Source organism: Medicago truncatula, chromosome 1, assembly GCF_003473485.1.
Source record: "Medicago truncatula cultivar Jemalong A17 chromosome 1, MtrunA17r5.0-ANR, whole genome shotgun sequence".
Classification (NCBI taxonomy): domain Eukaryota; kingdom Viridiplantae; phylum Streptophyta; class Magnoliopsida; order Fabales; family Fabaceae; genus Medicago; species Medicago truncatula.
The window spans coordinates 54,266,399-54,286,507 of NC_053042.1; the positions used below are offsets into that span (position 1 = coordinate 54,266,399).

Sequence of the window (20,109 nt, forward strand, 5' to 3'; positions counted from 1 at the left end):
TCTTTGTCAGTTTCTGAAATCGTAAAAACAAACAGTTTCTTTTATTTAATTAAGTTTAAGGGTAAAACGGTAAAATACTGTTAAAATCCCTCCCCTCCCCCTGTGAACCAAACACACTTTTAATTAAAAATATCTCCCCTCCCCTCCCCTCCGTAAAAATCCCTCCCCTCCCCTCCCCTCCCCTCCTAATTCTCGAACCAAACGGACCCTAAAATACTTTCTTTCCCATTTCTTTGATTAACCAAACAGAATTATCCCCACCGAATAGAGAAAAAGGAGAAAGTTTATGAGTCAATTTTAGTATCTAGGGTTACTCCCAAAATCTCTCTCTTGATTGGAATCGATTCAATCAGAATTTGGATTCAACGAGGCTCTGAAAATCTCTGTTGTTAGTAGTAGTAATTCCAAAATTAATTTACAAGAAAATAATTAAAAATGGTGACGGCGAACAAGGAAATGGTTGTTTACTGTTTCGACACACTCGTTGCTCATTATAATGGTGACCAACCTCCCACTCCTTCCTTCGACGATGGTCAACAGTAATCTCTCTCTTCATATTCCCTTTAATTGTATGATGGGTTGTTGTTTAATTAATTTTTGCGATTTTGATGAAATTTCTATTGATTTTTCCTTTCTGTGTATTGCGAGAATAAGGACAGATTTGAGTTATATATTGACATAAGCACTGGTGAGACTGTCTGGAAGAACTTATAAAAACAGCTTATTCATATGCTGTTTTCAGCTTACACTAATACTGTTTAACTTCATTTATTTTTCGTAATGGAAATAACTTATAATAAGTGCTGCAAATTAAGTTGTTTGTCCAACCTGGGGTGAAGTGATCATGTAGTAATGTTTCTTGTTAATTGAGTACTAGCAATTTTTTTTATTGTTTGATTCAAGTAGCCTAGTGGTTTAAATTTCACCCTTAAGGTGAATAAGTGGGGAATGGATTTGAGCCTTGGCCCCTGCATATTTCAATGCATTGTCTCTACCAACTGAGCTATGCTCACGGACACTGAGTACTGGCATTTTATTATTTGGCAATAGTAAAAATGGATATTTGGAGTGGAGCAAGAAATGTTCAGTTTTTGGGTGGTAGTTGCTATGTTATGGTTTAATTTTAGACTCTATTTCTGATGTAACTGTCAACTTGATGAGCAGCTGGGTGTTACACCTTGCAAAGCTAAGTTTAAGTACAAGATATTTTGTTGCATAGTCGGAAGCACCGTAAAGTGTGTTGTAGAGATCTAGAATTTGATTCAACTGTTGGATCAGTGAACTTTGCATTCTACTAACATATTTCTATCAGTGTCTTTCCTTCGATACATCATACATGTCTGTCCTTTATGTTCGATTGTAACATTGCCTTTCTATTGTTGAAAACTTGGAATGAGTATTTATTTTATGTTCTAGTTCTTAAAAGGTCTCATGAACAAAAATATTTGTACTCTGATCAAGTTATAATTTATATTTGAGTACCATAACATTTTTTTTGAAGTAACTTTGCTTTGTTTCAGCCCATTGTTTGTTACTTGGAAGAAAGTGGTAAATGGAGGAGAGCCTCGTCTTCGTGGATGCATTGGTTCTCTAGAAGCACGTGGCTTGATCAATGGCTTCAGAGATTATGCGCTGACTAGGTGTGTGTGTTGATGCGTTAATAATTGAAGGACGATTCATTAAAAAGGCAACTTCTTGTAGTGAAATTAATGAACATGTTTACGATGGGAATTTGGGCATTATAGGGTTCCCAAGTCCCATATCGAGTATTATGAGATGCTCGGTAGAGTATTTAAGGAGCTTGCTTCTCCCCCCTTGATAGGTAGCTTTTAAGGGAGAGTTCTCCAAGTGATTGGATACTTAGTAATTAGCATCAGAGCCTGGTTGTCCGTTTTTACAAAAGGGTTACTTACAGATGGGTTGACCCTTAAGGCTGAGTAAAGCGTTGTAGAGTGCAACTGCCGGGACGTCGGCTCCCAGGGGCAGTGCTAGTCCAAGGGACTTGGGTATTATAGGGTGCCCAAGTCCCACATCAAATAGTATGAGAGACTAAATGGATCATTTAAGTGGCTTAATTTTTCTCCCTTGATAGTCAACTGTTAAGGGAAGGACAGGTCCAAACTGCAGGATTACATGTAGTTTACCACAAATACATACATATACCTTTTTTTATCTTATATACAATGGAACTTTATAGTAGTGAGATATCATGTGTCCTTTTCTCCTGGAATTTTTTCAGGGAAGTGTAATTTAAACGTCAGCTTTCTATACTCTATTACAATTACTCTACCTTTGAGTGGCCTCAAATCTGTATATTTCACACTCGACCATGTTCCCCTTATCTTGCAGCGCTCTCAGAGACCGCAGGTTTCCACCTATTGAGGCCAGAGAGCTTCCTCTTTTGGAGTGCACTGTCTCTATTCTTACTGACTATGAAACAGCTAATGATTACCTTGATTGGGAGGTATGTACTAATTTATTTGATCTGATTGTTGGACAGAAAATGAATTCAGAAATGTTTTTTTAACCTATAGTAGTCTGCCACTTTCCTGTTAAAGTTAGCTACAGGGTCAATTATTTTCGTCTTTATCATTTACTATTTTATCGGATAAGATGTGTTAAAGGACTGCTATGGTGGCCAAACATCTACAATTGTGGCTGAACATAAAAGCAATCATATTTTCCTCATTTTCAAGGGATTTCCACCCTCCCATTTATTCTTTTGCAACACCTGGAGATCGCATATAACTTGTTTTGCTCTATTCTGTTGGTTTTTTCTTTATATTTCAATTTTTTTAAAATAAGATGGGGAGCCTTGTGCAGCTGTTTGGAGTTGTGGAATCAACCTCTTACAAATGTAAAGTAAGGTTGCCTACCATAAGTACCAAGCTGACTCTTTGAAATTTAAAATATAAACTCGTAAGGTAAGTTTGCCTATTATAGATCCACAATGGACCTGACCCTTATTTGGATTTAAAATATAAACTCTTCCATTTTTACTTTAGATGAAATTTACTATAGGACATTATGGTATCCTTTGATCTACGTAGCCAACTCCTTTTAATTAAACATCATAACTTATTTTATTATCTTGTATGTGAAAACAATCTAAAGCTAATGGTTGAGTGCTGTTAGCCTTAAAGATTTGGAGGCTGTAGTTCTTACTCAAAATACTTTATGTTGAGAAGATAAATTTTGCATTTTTCTAGAAGATTTTTTACCACTAAGTTGAGCAGAGTTTTCTAAATTCTTACAACTTATCTCTTGTTTTCATTATTCATCTCTTTTTAATCTAACCCACTTTTCATAAAACAAGTAGAATTGAAGTATCATCTATCATGTTATTAATTCACGCTAATGTTTATTATTGAAGCTTACATTCCATGCTAACTCTAGCATGACTCATGCCATTTAAATTTAATCCAGTAGAAAATGTTGCCCTGTAGTAAAACAAAATTCACACTCCAAAACATAGATTAACTTAACAATTGGAAGTGGAAAGTTAGGCTAGATCTAATATCAATCACATGGTAGTAGTCTTTGTCTGAGACTTTTGAGTTATTTTTTTTGGTCGCTTGTTTTGGAGGATTTGATTTGTATATTGCTTTTGAGAATAATCTTACTAAGAACTTTGAGATGGAGACGGTGAGGTCCGTACTTTAGGAAATGGACAGGAGAAGGCTTCATGGGTTTTGTTTTAGATTCTTTACACTGTCTTTTGCATATTAAGATTCTGCTAGTTTCTTTCTTGCAGGTAGGAAAACATGGTATAATTATTGAATTTTCTGATCCTGACTATAACACCAGGCGAAGTGCCACATACCTGCCTGAAGTGGCTGCTCATGAAGGTAACTTATGTTCACCACTGAGATTGTTTAACATTTAGGAAATTGAGTTGGTAACTAATCCGTACATGCAAAGTTGTCATGAGTATTTTGTTTTTAGTTGTAGCAGAAAATTCATTATGAACAAAGAGGTAAAATAGATGTGTACGGAGGATAAAATGTATTAAAAACTGAAAAATGGAAACTATAGCAAAGAACTAAAAAGTCATAAATTCAGAGCAGCCACACAAACTATATTTATGTGATATCTATAGATGGTAGCACCATTGAAACATCAAATTAGCAGAACATCGATTAGCAAGTTGAGAAGCAGAGGGCAATTCTTGTGCACTCTTGGCTAATGACACTATACCTAATAAGGTTACTTCTTATAAAAAACCTACCAATTCATACTTACTTGCAGTCCCTGTGTCTCTGAACTGGAAGCAATAGTAATTGTACAATGTGTTTGTTGTCTTGTGGCATACCCTTGAATACGCTAATGCTCCAACCAAGTGCACAAGGGGACTGCATAAAATGCGAAGTACATATTTCTAGAAATTTTTTACATTCATGATTTGACGATACCTTTATACCGAATCATCTATGTTCCAAAATAGAAACACAGACCTCATATGCTCTGTTTGGTAAAAATAAGCTATAAGCTAGCTGATAGCTTATAGCTTATAGCTGAAAAGCTTGCTTATTAAAAATAATGTGTTTGGTAAAATTAGCTGTTGAAGTGGCTGATAAGTATAAAATGACATAAAAGGACATGTTTTTTTTTTAATATACATATAGACACACACATTTTTTTGTAATGTATTTATTTTTTAATATTTTTAATTATAGTTAAATATGTTTTTGGTCCTATAAATATTCAAACTTTTGGTCTTAGTCTCCATAAAAATATTCATCGACAATTTTGATCTATGCTTTATGAATCCCAAAAATAAGAGAAAGGTGGAAATAAAATGTGAGCTAGAATATATAAAATTTTACAACGTACAATAGACTAGTTATTTTTTTCCTTTAAAAAAAAATAGGCTAGTTATTTTTGTGTGGTGTACGGCAGGTTAGTTATAGCAAAATATAAAATATTTCCTTAAAATATATATATATATATATAAAGTGCTCCTTAAAAAAAAACAACGTGGCATTTTTTTAAGGGACAAAATGGGGCGGTTACAAAGATGAACATGGGTAGTTGTTTAATTAAAAAAATAATTAATTTAAATTAATAGGGTTAAAGTTGGAAGAAAATATAAAAAGCTACCAGCTATAAGCTAAAAAGCTACTTGAAATAGCTTTTCAAAAAACGCTATAAGGTCATGAAAAAAGCTTGTTACCAAACACGCCACGTTTTCATCTAACGAGCTTATAAGCTAATCCAACAAGCTATAAGCTAGCTTTTTTGTGTTACCAAACACACCCATAGTGTCCGAAAAGCACAAACCAATTATTCTGCCTAAGTCTCCAACAGTTCTTTAGCGAAGTTATTCGATCTTTTCAGCATCTGTTTACTTACATAACTTTTGCCAAAGGTGAAAGTTTAAGAGTACATTTTTCCTTTCCTTACAACTTATAAATTCGTTAAGGCTAAATTGCAAGGAACCATCACAGCCAGTTTCAGCTGAGATAAATTCAAGACTTTGACTCTACAAACTTACCAAAATATTGCAACAATGTCTGAAATTGACCTATAGTTGTTGACATGGCTTTCTTGTATTTTAGGATTTATTAAGCAATAATGCAATTTGGTCCTTGCTACTCAGCTGTAGAGCTACATAAAAGAAGAGCAATAATTCTGAACTTGATCAGAGCAGACAAGTAGAGTATATGCTATAGGAAAATAGAACTTGGGAAGCAAATGTTAGATTTGTGGGAATAGTTTGAATCTGCACGAGCTGGGAATGTAATGTACTGCTGTGATTAGAGAATTTACGTTATTAGACAATTCTGAATTTATCAGACCAGACAGGTAGAATATATGCACTGCTCTATATCCTTTATTTGCTGGAAGTCCTCAAAACAATAACTTTTATAAATAGATCTAATAAATTAAAATATTTAGGCCTTGTTTGCAAGTTTGGAGGGGAAGGGAGAGGAGAGCTTTGGAAAAAAGGAAGGAGCAAGTGGAAGAAATAGAGGACATTGAGAGGGAGGGCTTTGGGGGGTTCATTTTTCTTCATAATACAAAATCCTCCTCATTTGGGCCATTAAAATTGCATTGGAGGAGGGTTTTGAAGGGTTTATATGAATTCTTCAAATTTAAACTATGTTGTTAAATCTTCTTAAAATTAAAAGTGTATTAATCATAGCCATTAATTTATCAATCTCTAACAAAATACTCTTTTAAAAAATGTGTAAGATTTCTCCATTTTCCCCTCTATTTCCCACCCTTCAAAGCCCCCCTTCCCCTCCCTTCCAAACTCCCAAACAAAGCCTTAGGATTTTGCACTCAGCTTTACTAATTTTTATGCTCTTCCCTGTTCCTAATTATTTGCGGTGAAAACCGGGTGGGTGGGAGACCAATGTGCATCCCGTTCTTATCCATGTTTGCTTGGGTTTCAGGTTGGACTCCACTAGAGGCCATTGATTCTTTAATACGTAAAGCAGGCTGCAACAGTAGAATCACCGATTCACTCAGGAAAAGCATAAAGCTAACGAGATACCAAAGCACCTTATTTACTATGCACTATGGTGAATATTTTTCATACGTGAAAGAGACAAGAGGTGAAGCTCCATCCATCGTTGGAGTTAAGTTGCCTGGCTAGTCATTTTTCCAGACAATTTCTAATGCTTGCATACTTACTTTAATGGCAAAAGAAGGAATAGAATTTCCAAAAGAAAAAGAACATGCGAATTTGTTTTCTTAACTAAACTACTGTCTGTGGTGCCTGTTCTTTACATTCTTCAAATTCATTTGATTTTGAAGAAATTAATTATACTGAACTTAGATTCTGTGAACATATTTGTATGTATCAATCAATTCAGCAGTAGCTTGGGAAAGCTACAACATTGTTAAACCATTTGATGCCAGTCTTGTTGAAAAATTGGAACTTTGATCTTTCTCTCGGTTGAGAATCTATAGCTGGCATTTCAATTTCTCCTGGTAGTGAATCATGAATTCATGATTATTATTAGATCTTATATGATGATCAGGATCGACAATTCGATAAAGAAGTGCATGATAAATCAAAATGGGAATTACTGGTGTACTAAGATAATTCAATGCACATGTACTCCCAACCAAATGATAACCATTTAATTGTCGTTTTTAGGGTTATTCTTTCTGAAATCGGGAGCAAGGAATGAATGATCGGTTTTCTTACCACAATACTGACTTTTGAACTGAATTTATGTAGTCCTGAACTTATATAGTCAGTTTTTAGTCTTTACACTCCAATAATCACGATTTATTTTCCGACTGTAAAATAAGTTGTCGTATGTTTTAAACTTTTGATGCGTCAGCCTCCTAAACTGATTTAGTTTGTTTGGTTTGCTTTAACTATCCTATTGAGAAAACGAATGCAATTTTCACTTATATTTTACAATTAAACTTTCACACCATATAGTTAATTGTTTTATCCCTCTTGACGTACCTTTTTATTTGTTTATAACTAAGTTTTTTATTTTCCCTCTTGGTCTTGTACTAGTGGCAATTCGGTGGAAATCCGTCCTCTTTTCACTTCAATTATCTGAAGATTCCTGATTCATTTTTGTGAATTCCTTTCTGGTGATTTTTTTTTTTTTTTTGTGAACAATGCATGTATAATAATATTTATGTTGGTATTTTCCCATTTATCGAAGTTACTTTTAACTCTCAACTTCATGTAAACTTCACGTAAGTCCCACCAACAGATATGAGTAGAAAATCTAATATATGCTTCCCACCGACAGATCAGAGTTATTATCAGGTATTCTCTCTTGTTATTGTGGACAGTTGCTTTGCTTACATGTTATGTAGTGTCTACTGTCTAGTAGATGCTTCACACTGCCAATAACTGCTATACTGGTGCTATATTATTTTTCTACCATTACTATTTTTTTTTAATCAGCAAATTTTATTAAAAACTAGATCTCTGCTCAAGACGAATAAAGATCGGTGAAACGATACAAACGAAAGGCGCCGTATATAGGCGGAACACCTGAAGAATAAACACCAAAAACAGACTCCTACAAGAACCGACCACCGAAAAACGATATCCATAACCTCCCATTGCCACTACTCAACCCAAAAATAACCCCCTCTAAATGAAACACTCCGTCTGCATCACCTAAGTTGAGCTACTATTCCAAAGATCAATCAACTTCTACCACCTCACAACCTCTGGTCCACCGAAAGAACACTAAATAAGCCCAAAACCAAACTTGGGCCAAAGAACTGGCTCCCGATTTCGAATCAAAAGCGATCAGCCCACCGGACTTCAGGACCCAACCAGACGGGCACCCCTTACCCCCAGTCCACCAGAGAAACCGTAGCCAGCCAAACAAGAAAGCAGCTAGACGCCAAGTCCCGATCTCGAAGCAAAATTAACCGGCCCACCAGAATCCAGCACACAATATGTAAGACATACAACATGATTTGCGGTGGTGCAAACATCAATAAAAAAGGAACAAAAGCTAAGCTAGAATGACACACACCCTCAAAACCACCATAAACACATTCACAACCCAAAACTCAAGCAAGAGGCAGCGACAAGGAATATGGACCCGAATAACAGAGGCGGCCTCCAAAAGGAATCACCCACAACAAACCCCCACAAAGCATCCACCTCCTCACCTAAGCATCCCTAACCACTCCTTTTATGAATCCCCACCACCACCACCACTACGCATCGCCATTAAAACTACCACGACAACTGAATCACCACCAGGACCACTACCTCACCACTGCACATCACCACCACCACCCCTGCATCACCATCACCACCCCCACCACTACAACACCACGGATCAGCAAGCACAAGAGCAAGACAACAAGGTTGATAGTCTTCAAGGAAAGCAGCAACATCACTATAGCATTTCGAAGAAAAAATCACAGTGGATATACTCACAATCCAATGATAGAGACAGAGACTACACCGCCAAACCACCTCACCAAGAAACAGGCATCAACACAGGCACCAGATCAAGATGAAGATGAAACAACATCAAAACATGGGCAGTGATGCTGGTCTGAAGTAGAAATACAACCCAGATCGACAACAGGCATCCGCCGATGACAAGGAAAAGGCGTCCAACGCCGAAGTAAACAACAACCAAGCCAAAATGCGACAAGAGCACACCAACGCGACCCAAAAAGGACCAAAAAAATTCCGAAGGTACATGGATGACTACTACCGCCAACACGGAGCATCTATGCACCAAACCCTTTCGAGCAACATCTGACGACTCAAGATCACGCAGATGAAACAAAAACTTTTAAGGTACCACAACAATATTGCGTCCAAGTTGCACCAGACACACAAACAACCAGTTTATTAAAAACTAAAAACAAAACAAAAAAAAGAAGGAAAAAATCAAGAACAGCACGAACACAATCACGAACTACACAACAACATGAACGACACAACAACACAAACGACACAACATCACACGAACAACACAACACAAACAACACCAAACCCAACCACACCTCCGACGAGGTACAAGCACCCACGCCACAACCACCGTAAAAGGAATAACAACACCAAAGAATAAATACGAAAGTAAAAAACAAAAAGAAAGAGTTCGGCCACCAAAACAGGGGTGGCGAGAACAAAAAAAACAACCCAAAACTCCGGCGAGCACCCGACAACGGACAGACCCACGAGACATAGCAGAAAGGGACACCCAAGCTCGAAAACAGCCACCCAAACAGCAACAGTGGAGCTGTCCGACGAGAGGCGACGAGATCGGAGCAAAGAGAATCGCAGAAAATAGATGTTGAACTCCGATAGCAGAGTAGAGTACGACGAGAAAGATATAACACCACGCCGTAGGGAGGAGGTAACAATGGTGATGTGAAGAGCGGACACTCGACATACCACCCTCTCTATGCTACATCGCAACAGAAAAATTGGATGGAAAATGTTACATAGATACCTTTTAATTGCATACACCCTTGTACACCCCATGTATTAGGAAGAGAGAAGAGAAGAAGAAAGAGAAAGTGTACTTGTGCGGGGTCCATATGGCCACATGTCAGATTTTTGTGTGGGTGTCAAGGGGTGTATTGCCACCTAAGGGTGTTTATGTATCATAACTCAAATTGGATCTGGGGAGAAGAAGATGTGCTTGGGTTTAGAGAGAGGTTAGAGAAAAAAGTCTAGAGAGAGAAACGAGTAAAGTTTTTAAATCATTAATATTCTATACTTTGTTTCAAATCAATACAAACTACTCCATTCGTTTTAAAATGAGTGTCGCTTTAGCCAATTGTACACAGATTAAGGAATGGAATAAAGTAGTAAAATGTCATAACAATTTTACTAAAATAACCTTATTTTATAGGAACAAGACAAACTTAAAATTGCATTGAAAATTGTGTGATAGAGAAAAGTTGGAAGAAAAAAAATTAAAGTTGTATTGGTAATGTAAAACGACATTCATTTTGATTTTTTTTTTTGGCTAAAACGATATTCATTTTGAAACGGAGGGAGTATAAACTACGGAGGAACTGCATACTTTTTTCTTTAGTGTTATGACTTCGTAGTATTTGTTTTTAGGCTTAATTGCACTTTTGGCCCCTTATCTTTCCAAAAGTTGCGATTTTGGCCTCATAACTAATTAAAATACAAAACAACCCCCTATGTATTGGATCTTTGGCAGTTTTGGCCCCAATGCCACTTTTGGCCCCCTATCTTTCCACTTTGGGGGCCAAAACTGCCAAAGATCCAATACATAAGGGGCTGTTTTGTATTTTAATTAATTAGGAGGCTAAAATCACAACTTTAAAAAAAATAAGGGGTCAAAAGTGCAATTAAGCCTTATTTTTATGGGTTAAATATGTTTTTGGTCCCTATAAATATACCAACTTTTCGTTTTAGTCCTTCTAAAATTTTCCTTCAACTTTTAGTCCCTATAAAATTTTCAATCACTACTTTTGGTCCCTATTTTTAAGTTAATTTTAGTATTTTTTAATGAAATTGTGCAGAAATGTGTATAATATTGTAAAAATGTTTCCAAAAAAAAAATTAGAATTTTTTAACAAAATATAAACTTAATATGAATTTTTAACCATAAAAAATATAAAAATTCATATTGAATTCATGTATTGTTAAAAAATTCTAAATTTTTTTGGGAGAGATTCTTATAATATTATGAATTTTTCTGCAAAATTTTATTCGCAAATATGAATTCTAAATGTGAGTTTACTTTAAAGGAGGGACAAAAAATGAAGATGAAAAATTTTAGAGGGACTAAAAGTTGAAGGAAAATTTTAAAGGGACTAAAACGAAAAGTTGGTATATTTATAGGGACCAAAATCATATTTAACCCTATTTTTATTAATGTGAACACTAGGCTGAAATATTTCTATATGATGGGTGTGGCCAATATCATACACGATCATGAAACAGATCACATTGGTTTTAATGGCAGTTTTATCAAATTGGTCTGTCAGAAAGAAATCATAATCACACTGTCCCTCACTGCCTTGTGTTTTTCTTGTCATTTGTTTGGTTTTGCATGTTAGCCTCACAAATGTTTTTGTTTCTAAATGCTAGTAGACTCACACGTATACTAAACCAGCGGTCTGTGCATGCGAGTTTACTGTTACAGCTATTTAGTGATCTGTGCACCCGTGCATGCGAGTTTGTGACACAGCAACGTCTTTCAAAATTGCAGCACAACAGTGTAGCGGTTAATCTTGATGTATTGTGCGAATTTTTTTTTTTCTGATCCTTTTATAAAAAAAAAATTCAAGTCTGACCCCTTTGAATTTTTTTTACCGAAATAACCCATTTTTTTTTTGTCTTTTTCCTCGTTCCCGCCATCTGAAACGGCGGGACTGAGCCGCCAGTACACGTGGCGCATCCTGACTGGCCACTTTTTTTTTTTTTTTTTTGTCATTACCGTCATTTGAAATGGCGGGACCGGCAGATTTTGACACGTGTCAAAGTCAGCCGTTTTTTTTTGTCCTGTAGTGTATTCAGAAAATTGAGAAAAAATTTCAATTTTGTTCCCAGAGGGAATCAAACCAAGCACACATGAGACATTGCCAAGCTGCGTTGCCACCAAGCCAGTGAAAATTTGATATTAATGTTTGCATCCAATAATATATATACCATTTTTAAAACCAGATTCACACACCATTAGGCATGAACCATCCAATTTTTCATTTTTGTTTTTTTATTGGATAATTTAGGATCTCCGACGAAATATATTTTGATAAAATATCCGACGAATATATATATATTATTACCCGACAAAATATATATTTTTCACCGATAAATTATCCGACGAATATATATATATTATTATCCGACAAAATATATATTTTTCACCGATAAATTATCCGACGAAATGATTTATATATTATTTCAAGATAAAATTTAGAATCCAATTAAAATTATAAAATCTCCTATATTTATTTTTTTTATTGGATAATTGAGGTGCCCGTGGCGGGGGGGAATTTTTTTTTTTTTTTTTTTTTTATAAAATCGTCTAGTGGCTAAAAAAATTCACCTTAAAATGAATAAGTGAGGCGAATTCACCTTAAAACAATAAAAAAATTTAATGCGAATTTTAATGCAAATTCACCTAAAAAATAAAGGGAGCTGGCGGCCATGTCACTGCCTCTAAACTCAATCGTCACTCAAGGGTTCCACACACAAAGCCACCATTCACAGTTGGTCAGTTGAAGAAATCCATTCCACCACATTGCTTTGAACGTTCCATCCTCTTATCATTCTCCTACGTAGTTTTTGACCTTTCAATAGCATATGTTCTCTACATTTCGACTACTTATTTCCACTCATTCCCTCACCCTTTTCCCTTCATCCTTTGGCCTGTCTATTGGCTTCTCCAAGGTTGCATTCTCACCGGTGTTTGGGTGATAGCTCATGAATGTGGTCACCATGCATTTAGTAACTACCAATGGCTTTGATGATCTTGTTGGTTTCATACTACACACTTCACTTTTAGTTCCATATTTCTCATGGAAAATCAGTCATCGCCGACACCATTCGAACACAGCTTCTCTTGAACGCGACGAAGTTTTTGTTCCAAAACCTAAATCAAATGTTGGATGGTATAGTAAATACTTAAACAATCCACTAGGAAGAGCTTTAACTCTTCTTATCACGCTCACATTAGGATGGCCCTTATACTTAGCTTTCAATGTTTTCGGTAGACCTTACGATCGATTCGCGAGTCACTATCACCCTTATGCTCCAATATATTCTAAGAGGGAAAGACTTCAAGTTTTTGTTTCTATTGCAGCTGTTTTAGCTGCTACTTATTTGCTCTACTTTATTGCATCTTTAAAAGGGTTTGTTTGGTTGATATGTGTGTATTTTGTGCCATTGCTTATTGTGAATGGTTTTCTTGTAACAATAACTTATTTGCAGCATACACATTTTTCTTTGCCTCATTATGATTCAAAAGAATGGGATTGGTTGAGAGGAGCTTTGGCAACTGTGGATAGAGATTATGGGATTTTAATCAAAGTGTTTCATCACATCACTGATACTCATGTGGCTCATCATATCTTTTCCACAATGCCACATTACCATGCGATGGAAGCAACCAAAGCAATGAAGCCTATATTGGGTGAGTATTACCAATTTGACGATACACCATTTTATAAGGCATTGTGGAGAGAAGCAAAAGAGTGTCTCTATGTGGAGCAAGATGAAGGAACATCTCAAAAGGGTGTTTATTGGTACAAAAACAAGTTTTGATGAATAAAAAAGCATGCATGGAGGACCATAAAGTGAGAGTTAAAAATCATGTTTGTATTGTATCACTTAATTAAAAATCTAAATAAATAAGTGGATTTATCCATGTTATGAACAATGTATTACTTAATTACTTAATAGCATATGAATTTTTTTTGCCTGTAGTCATGGTTAATGTTAAAATAATAGTATTAGTTGTGTGGTAAGAGTCTTGTGGTTATGAGTATTAGTGATAATTTTTATGTGTTAATTGGAAGTGGTTGGTGAAAACAAGTGGTTGATACCATGACAAATTTAGAGCTTTCCTTTGATTTGGGTTGTAGGATATTTGATGCAACTCCTATGTTTCTCCCACTTTCCTTTGTGACTGTCCTTCTTCTTCTTGGATTTTAGTTTGTTTGTCCTTTAAGCTTTTAACTCTTTTCATTCACAAAAATAAAACTTGATATGACTTCATAGCAATACTTTGAGGTTTCCATATTTAGGTGTTACTTATAAAAGTGAACATGCATCATGAGGACCAGTGTCAGATCAATAGTTAAATTAGAATATAAGTTTATATTGTAATTTTTTTCTTGAGCAGCATTTATATTGTTATTTTTTTGAATTTGAGTGTACTTAATTTTTATGATTAACCTAAATTTATAATTTATATTTTCTTTAAGTAGATAAGCGAAATGATAATAGTCATTGAAAACTCATGACATAAGTGGAGGAGCTCAAGTTCAAACTCCAGATCACGATGTTCAGTTTAAAAATTTATATGTTTTTACTAGTTGAGTTAAAATTGTGATTATAACTAATATTCATATTTTGATAATATATATTAATAATTTTGATATTTTTTATTAGTTCTTCAAAAAAATTAGTCTTACTATGAGGTGCCTCGAGAGTTCTAGTTAAACAAAAGAGAAAATATAATATATTTTTATAAAAAGTATATTATATTGATTTTTTTCATAAGTTTTATAATGCATTGATAATATTTAAGTGCTACAAATTTTTAATGAAAAAATGCTACAATTTAAAATATTTTTTAACACGTAAAATCAATGGCTATTAGTTCAAATAACGAGGAATTTTGTATTTCAAGCTCAAATATCGTAAATTAACCACTAAAAAGATACTGTTTTCTTTTTTTTGGTGGCCGGTATTCGAACCAAAATCTTGCATATTTTATGCATTGTTCATACCAATTGAGCTAAGCTCACGATGACACTTAAAAAATACTGTTAATTGAACTATCAGATCACATTAATTTTTTTAGGGTTAATAGGTCTTTACCCTTGTAATATAGGTCATTTCCGATTTTTTCTCCTGTAAAATATTTTTGTTTTGATGAAAAAAAAATTGGTTTTTGTTCGACCTATTAAAGGGGTAAAATCAAAACAAAAATATTTTACGGGGGATGAATCAAAATATAAATTTTACAGAAAAAACCAGAAATAACCTATATTACAAGGGGTAAAGACCTATTAACCCATTTTTTTATTCAAATAAAATAATCAGATGATATTATAAGGCAAAACAAAATTATAATATCTTAAAATTTGTGAAACAAAAAAGATCTTAAAATTTATTCCAACAGAATATTTTTGTTTTATTTTTTAAATAAAAGGATACCAAATTTTTCCTTCAAAAAACAAAAAATTTAAATCATTTAAAATAGAAGCACGGATTATTTTTGCACAAGTTATTTCACAAACTTACCTTGAAATTTATCATAATCTTGCTAATAATATTAGTAAAATAATCAAATAGTTTTTTTTTAAGGATAAAATAATCAAATAGTTGAATTCAATTAATTAATTAATTCCCACAATTGCAAAAATCCAAATAAAAAATAATTTTACTGTAATGAATCAATTGGGTTAGAGAAACGATAATTGAAAAACAATTTTATCGCAATTTTTGTGATAACTTTCATTTTCATAAAAATTCGTCTGTTATTACTTAGCACTTAAGTGTTAGTTACACAAACTTGTTCTACCAATTAAAAACGCTGTCATTATTAATACTTTCCTTTTCTTTTTCTTCCTTCTTCTATCAAATCGCAACGAATCATCTTTTGATCTCGCTCTACTACAGGTTCTTTCTTCTTCTCTTTCTTCAATTTTAATTCAATCTATACTCCAATTTTACCCAGATTTGTAATAATTCTTAGGTTTACTTCTGACCTCAATTAGGGTTATTAATTATCACAATTCTTTCTGATTAATTTGGTAGTTACAACTTGATTAGGTTTTTATAGTGATTGAATTTGTATCTTGTTGTTTGTTGCAGTGTAGTTTTTGTGAGAATTGTTGGAGATGAGTCAAAGGGGTTTGATATATAGCTTTGTTGCCAAAGGAACTGTTGTTTTAGCTGAACACACTCAATATACTGGAAATTTCAGTACCATTGCTGTTCAATGCTTGAATAAGCTTCCTTCAAATAGCACCAAATACACTTATTCTTGTGATGGTCACACCTTCAATTTCCTCTTAGACAATGGATTCGGTATAATCAACTTTTTTTGCTCATTATTTAGGTTTAAATATGATTTTAGTCCCTGCAATTGTAACGTTTTTTAGTTTTAGTCTAGTATGTTTTTTTGTTTGGATTTAGTCCCTGCAAATATGAAGATTGTTGCTTTTAGTTCTGTCGTCATGGCCCAATAAGCTGATTTCGAGAATAAAAGCAATAGTTTTTGAATTTGTAATGACGGAATCCAAACAAAAAAACTTTCAAGGACTAAAACCAAAAAATGTTATAATTGTAGAGACTAAAATCATATTTAAATCTTGTTTATTATTTACTAGATCTGCTGCTATGGCTGTTACATAACATGTGATGATGTATGATGCAGTTTTCCTTGTTGTTGCTGATGAATCAATTGGAAGGAGTGTTCCTTTTGTGTTTTTGGAACGGGTGAAGGATGACTTTAACCAGCGTTATGGTGCTAGTATTAAGATTGCCAGCGACCATCCACTTGCTGATGATGATGAGGACGATGATTTGTTTGAAGATAGATTTAGCATTGCATACAATCTTGATAGAGAATTTGGGTTGGTTTATGTTTGATCACTTTTTAAGTTTTTGTTCACTTTTTTGTTGTTTGTTTTACAGTATTTTGATCTCGTTATGCAGGCCGAGTCTTAAGGGGCATATGCAGTATTGTTTGACCCATCCTGAAGAAATGAGTAAACTATCAAAGTTGAAGGCTCAAATAACTGAGGTCAAGGGGATAATGATGGATAATATTGAGAAGGTACATGATACTAAACCTAATAACACACACATGCATTCTTTCTGTTTCTACTATATGTTTCCAGCTCTAATGCTTGGTCGAAATACTACCTAGTCTATGTCTGGATGTACTGTTTTCTTTTTTTGTTTTTTGCCTTTAAATGATATATAAGGGATGAATACATTAGTATTGTAATTCTGTTTTAAACTTGTGTATTTTGATTATGCTTCCTGGTGGGACGTGTTTAGATGTGTATGGCTTTTCGATAAACAATATATTTTCGATAAACAATGACATCATTTGGTCTATCTAATCAACCCCACCTAGTTTGGAAAAAACTTTGGTGATTATGATTATGATATTCTTACTTGGGGGGACTCAGGAAGCACTAAAAATATGAGAGCCTGACTAGTATACTTTAGCTTAAAATCAGGAAGGCACCTATTGTGGCCAAGACGATAGAGTATCATAAGGAGAATATATTAGATAGAAGGTAGTCTGGAAGTTAGAAGTAAGATAGGACAAAAATTTACAGGATCAAGGGCCAAACCGTAAAAATGATTTAGGTTTCAATGGTCTGTCTTTAAACTACGTTTGTTCATTGCGACACCATTTGATTCATGTCACTAACCCTAATGGGAAAAGCTTCTATATTCTCAAAGCGATTTTGTATATTCAACTGACTATAATTTAAAATTATTCATTTCATGAAGTTACGAAAGGAAAATGCTAACCTTATATAATTATATTCTTCAGTAATAAGAAATGCATACTATTCTAGTTTTCTTTAGGCCACTCCATTGAACTGCCCGAGTGGGACTAGATGAAGATTGACAGTTGAGCATTTTCTAAGGCATTGGTTGGGAGTTTGGAGGGGAGTGGAGGGCTGTGGGGGGTGAAAACGTATAGGGAAAAATAGAGAAATCTTTCACTTTTTTTGGAAGAGTATTTTTTTAGAGAATGATAAATAAATTTTTAATTTTAAGAATATTATAAGTTATAACAACATAGATTGAATTTGAAAAGTTCATGTTCATGTAAACCCTCCCCCTATACGAGTTCCTTCAAATTAGAAGGATTCTCTATTATGAAGTAAAAGAACCCACCCAAAGCCCTCCCCTCTCAAAGTCCTCTATTTTTTCCACTTGCTCCTTCCTTTTTCCCAAAGCCGTCCCCTCCATTGCCCTCCAAACCCGCAAACAAAGTCTAAAGAGACGGAACTTTCTGTTAATTGGAGCCATTTTTTTTGGAAGGTTTTATTGTAATGAAAACTATGCACTGTCTAATAATTCTTCATTACACACATCGTATATTATACTCATCTAGCTAATAAAAATTGACATGGACGCTCATACAAGTATTAGGATTTGGATCCCCTCATATCACTGGATCAACATGTAGGAGAGAGACAGACACAAACTTTGTTGTGTAGAAAAGGATCCAGCCATGATGAAGGTCCTCTAGCAGTCTAGCTATGTTTGAAATTGTCTCTATCTTTATAACAGGACCTTCTCTTATATTTAACAAGATAAAATTTCCAGATCCATGTGCAAATGTCCCTTTCAGGCCATGGCTTTATAAGATTTGCTTGGGTTTGTACTTTGATTTCATAGCTTGTCTTTCAAAAATTGTACTACAGTAATTTTCCTTTTGATTACTCATAAAATATTAAAGCAAATAAGCATAAGTTGAGTGATTCCGACGGTTAGACCAACAAAGGGTTTAACTGTGATAATTTTTCTTGAGTCCTGTTGGATACTTAAATTAGAATATACTATAAATTTATGTCGGGTGATTATTAAGACAATCTTCGTTGTTTTATAATGAACAAAATCACCTGTATATATGAATTATGTTTCAGTTCTAAACCAGGAATCAGAAGAAACCATTTAAACTTCTCAACTATTTTCAAAAACCATGTTTCTGAATATAAAGCGCTTTTAAACATCATTTGCACTCATTGTTTTGAAGGTGTTGGATCGTGGGGAGAAGATTGAACTTTTGGTGGATAAAACGGAAAACTTGCAGTTCCAGGTATTAACTATTATCCAAATCCAAACATTTCCGAACTCTGAAACAATCTATTGATGTGATTGTATTTATTTGCATTAAAATTTAGGCTGACAGCTTCCAGAGGCAGGGCAGGCAGCTAAGAAGGAAGATGTGGCTGCAGAATCTCCAGATGAAGCTGATGGTGGGAGGAGGAATCCTTATCTTAGTTATAATATTATGGGTTATTGCTTGTGGGGGTTTCAAATGTTGATTGAGGTATAAGAAATTGAATTCTGTATTTGGGCACATAAGGGATGTGTAGAAAATGATATATTCCACTTGTACATTGAATTTGGTGCGCATCGAATTTATGGTTATTCTTATTGACTGTAATTAAGCTTGTGGTATACTGCTGGTCACTTTGAATCAAGCTTATTTTAGTTGACATAATAACTGGGGTGGTTGTGTATATAATCATTATGCTTTTACCATTTAGACTTTTGACAAGCTTTCCCCTTGCCTTGTTGTAGTGTATTAATGTTTACAAGAGCTAGCATCGGGTAGGATTAGATTACAAGTTTAGCTGAAAAGCAAACTATTACATTGCTCTTTTAAATTTTGGGAAGGTTTTGTAAAGGGGTTAAATTTTGACAAGTAACAAGATTCAGGATTAAAAATATTTTTGGTTATAAAATACTCATAATCTAACTTTAGAGCGTAAAAAAAATCCTTAATGTTGGTCCTTCACTTATTTCATCACACTTTGAGAATTGGTCTCCCATTGGGAACCCTAGTTTCTTTGATTACTATGTAAATATAATGCTTCATTATTAAGAATTTCATATTGCTTTTCTTCTTCTTCTTCTCATAGAGTGTCTAGAACCACCAGAGAGTGAAAGAGTGCTACAAGAACTCTAGTGCGGACCATTTCAGAGCAATCTGCATCATTTAGATTGGGATGTATACTCTTTCTTCTTAACCATCAAAGTCTTTGAAATGGAAGTATTCCTAATACTCCTGTATAGCAAAGCCATAACATACTTAGATCAAGATGAATAACTAGATTGTGTTTAGACAGGTACCTAACCTAATGTGGCAAGCTTTAAAAATTATTTTAATAAAAAATCTTTTAGCAAAAATACCGTTTCAAAATCACATTTTAAATCTTGAGAAAAAAATT

At 34.3% G+C, this 20,109-nt stretch overlaps 3 protein-coding genes across 4 annotated transcripts; all 3 read left to right on the forward strand.

Moving 5' to 3' along the window:
* Positions 1-225: 225 nt before the first annotated feature.
* Positions 226-6,930, forward strand: LOC25485562 (uncharacterized protein At2g38710). Its single transcript, XM_013614799.3, has 5 exons — positions 226-539; positions 1,521-1,640; positions 2,350-2,464; positions 3,755-3,848; positions 6,399-6,930. Exons 1-5 carry the CDS (start codon positions 436-438, stop codon positions 6,599-6,601), a joined length of 636 nt encoding a protein of 211 aa, XP_013470253.1. The 5' UTR covers positions 226-435; the 3' UTR covers positions 6,602-6,930.
* Positions 6,931-12,573: 5,643 nt separating this feature from the next.
* LOC25485564 (omega-6 fatty acid desaturase, endoplasmic reticulum isozyme 1-like) lies at positions 12,574-13,922 on the forward strand (the record flags this gene model as incomplete). Its single annotated transcript, XM_024775164.2, is given in 2 exon segments — positions 12,574-12,912; positions 12,914-13,922. Coding segments are annotated over 2 exon segments (1,137 nt in total), but the record flags the coding sequence as incomplete, so codon positions are not given.
* Positions 13,923-15,646: 1,724 nt separating this feature from the next.
* LOC25485565 (vesicle-associated membrane protein 727) lies at positions 15,647-19,379 on the forward strand. Of its 2 annotated transcripts, none has more exons than XM_013614802.3 (6): positions 15,647-15,796; positions 15,992-16,207; positions 16,557-16,755; positions 16,838-16,958; positions 18,909-18,971; positions 19,057-19,379. In XM_013614802.3, exons 2-6 carry the CDS (start codon positions 16,018-16,020, stop codon positions 19,198-19,200), a joined length of 717 nt encoding a protein of 238 aa, XP_013470256.1. In that variant the 5' UTR covers positions 15,647-15,796; positions 15,992-16,017; the 3' UTR covers positions 19,201-19,379. The 2 variants fall into 2 exon arrangements, with proteins under 2 accessions (XP_013470256.1, XP_039685971.1); XM_039830037.1 differs by having other exon boundaries at positions 15,668-15,796; positions 15,997-16,207.
* Positions 19,380-20,109: the final 730 nt, after the last annotated feature.

Bases quoted from the DNA above. Each gene is read 5' to 3' on its own strand.
- LOC25485562 (XM_013614799.3), top strand. From the start codon at position 436: ATGGTGACGGCGAACAAGGAAATGGTTGTTTACTGTTTCGACACACTC. The intron at 1,641-2,349 runs GTGTGTGTGTTG...CTTATCTTGCAG, and splicing joins AGAGATTATGCGCTGACTAG to CGCTCTCAGAGACCGCAGGT. The intron at 2,465-3,754 runs GTATGTACTAAT...TCTTTCTTGCAG, and splicing joins ATGATTACCTTGATTGGGAG to GTAGGAAAACATGGTATAAT.
- LOC25485565 (XM_013614802.3), top strand. From the start codon at position 16,018: ATGAGTCAAAGGGGTTTGATATATAGCTTTGTTGCCAAAGGAACTGTT. The intron at 16,208-16,556 runs GTATAATCAACT...TGTATGATGCAG, and splicing joins CCTCTTAGACAATGGATTCG to TTTTCCTTGTTGTTGCTGAT. The intron at 16,959-18,908 runs GTACATGATACT...ATTGTTTTGAAG, and splicing joins TGATGGATAATATTGAGAAG to GTGTTGGATCGTGGGGAGAA.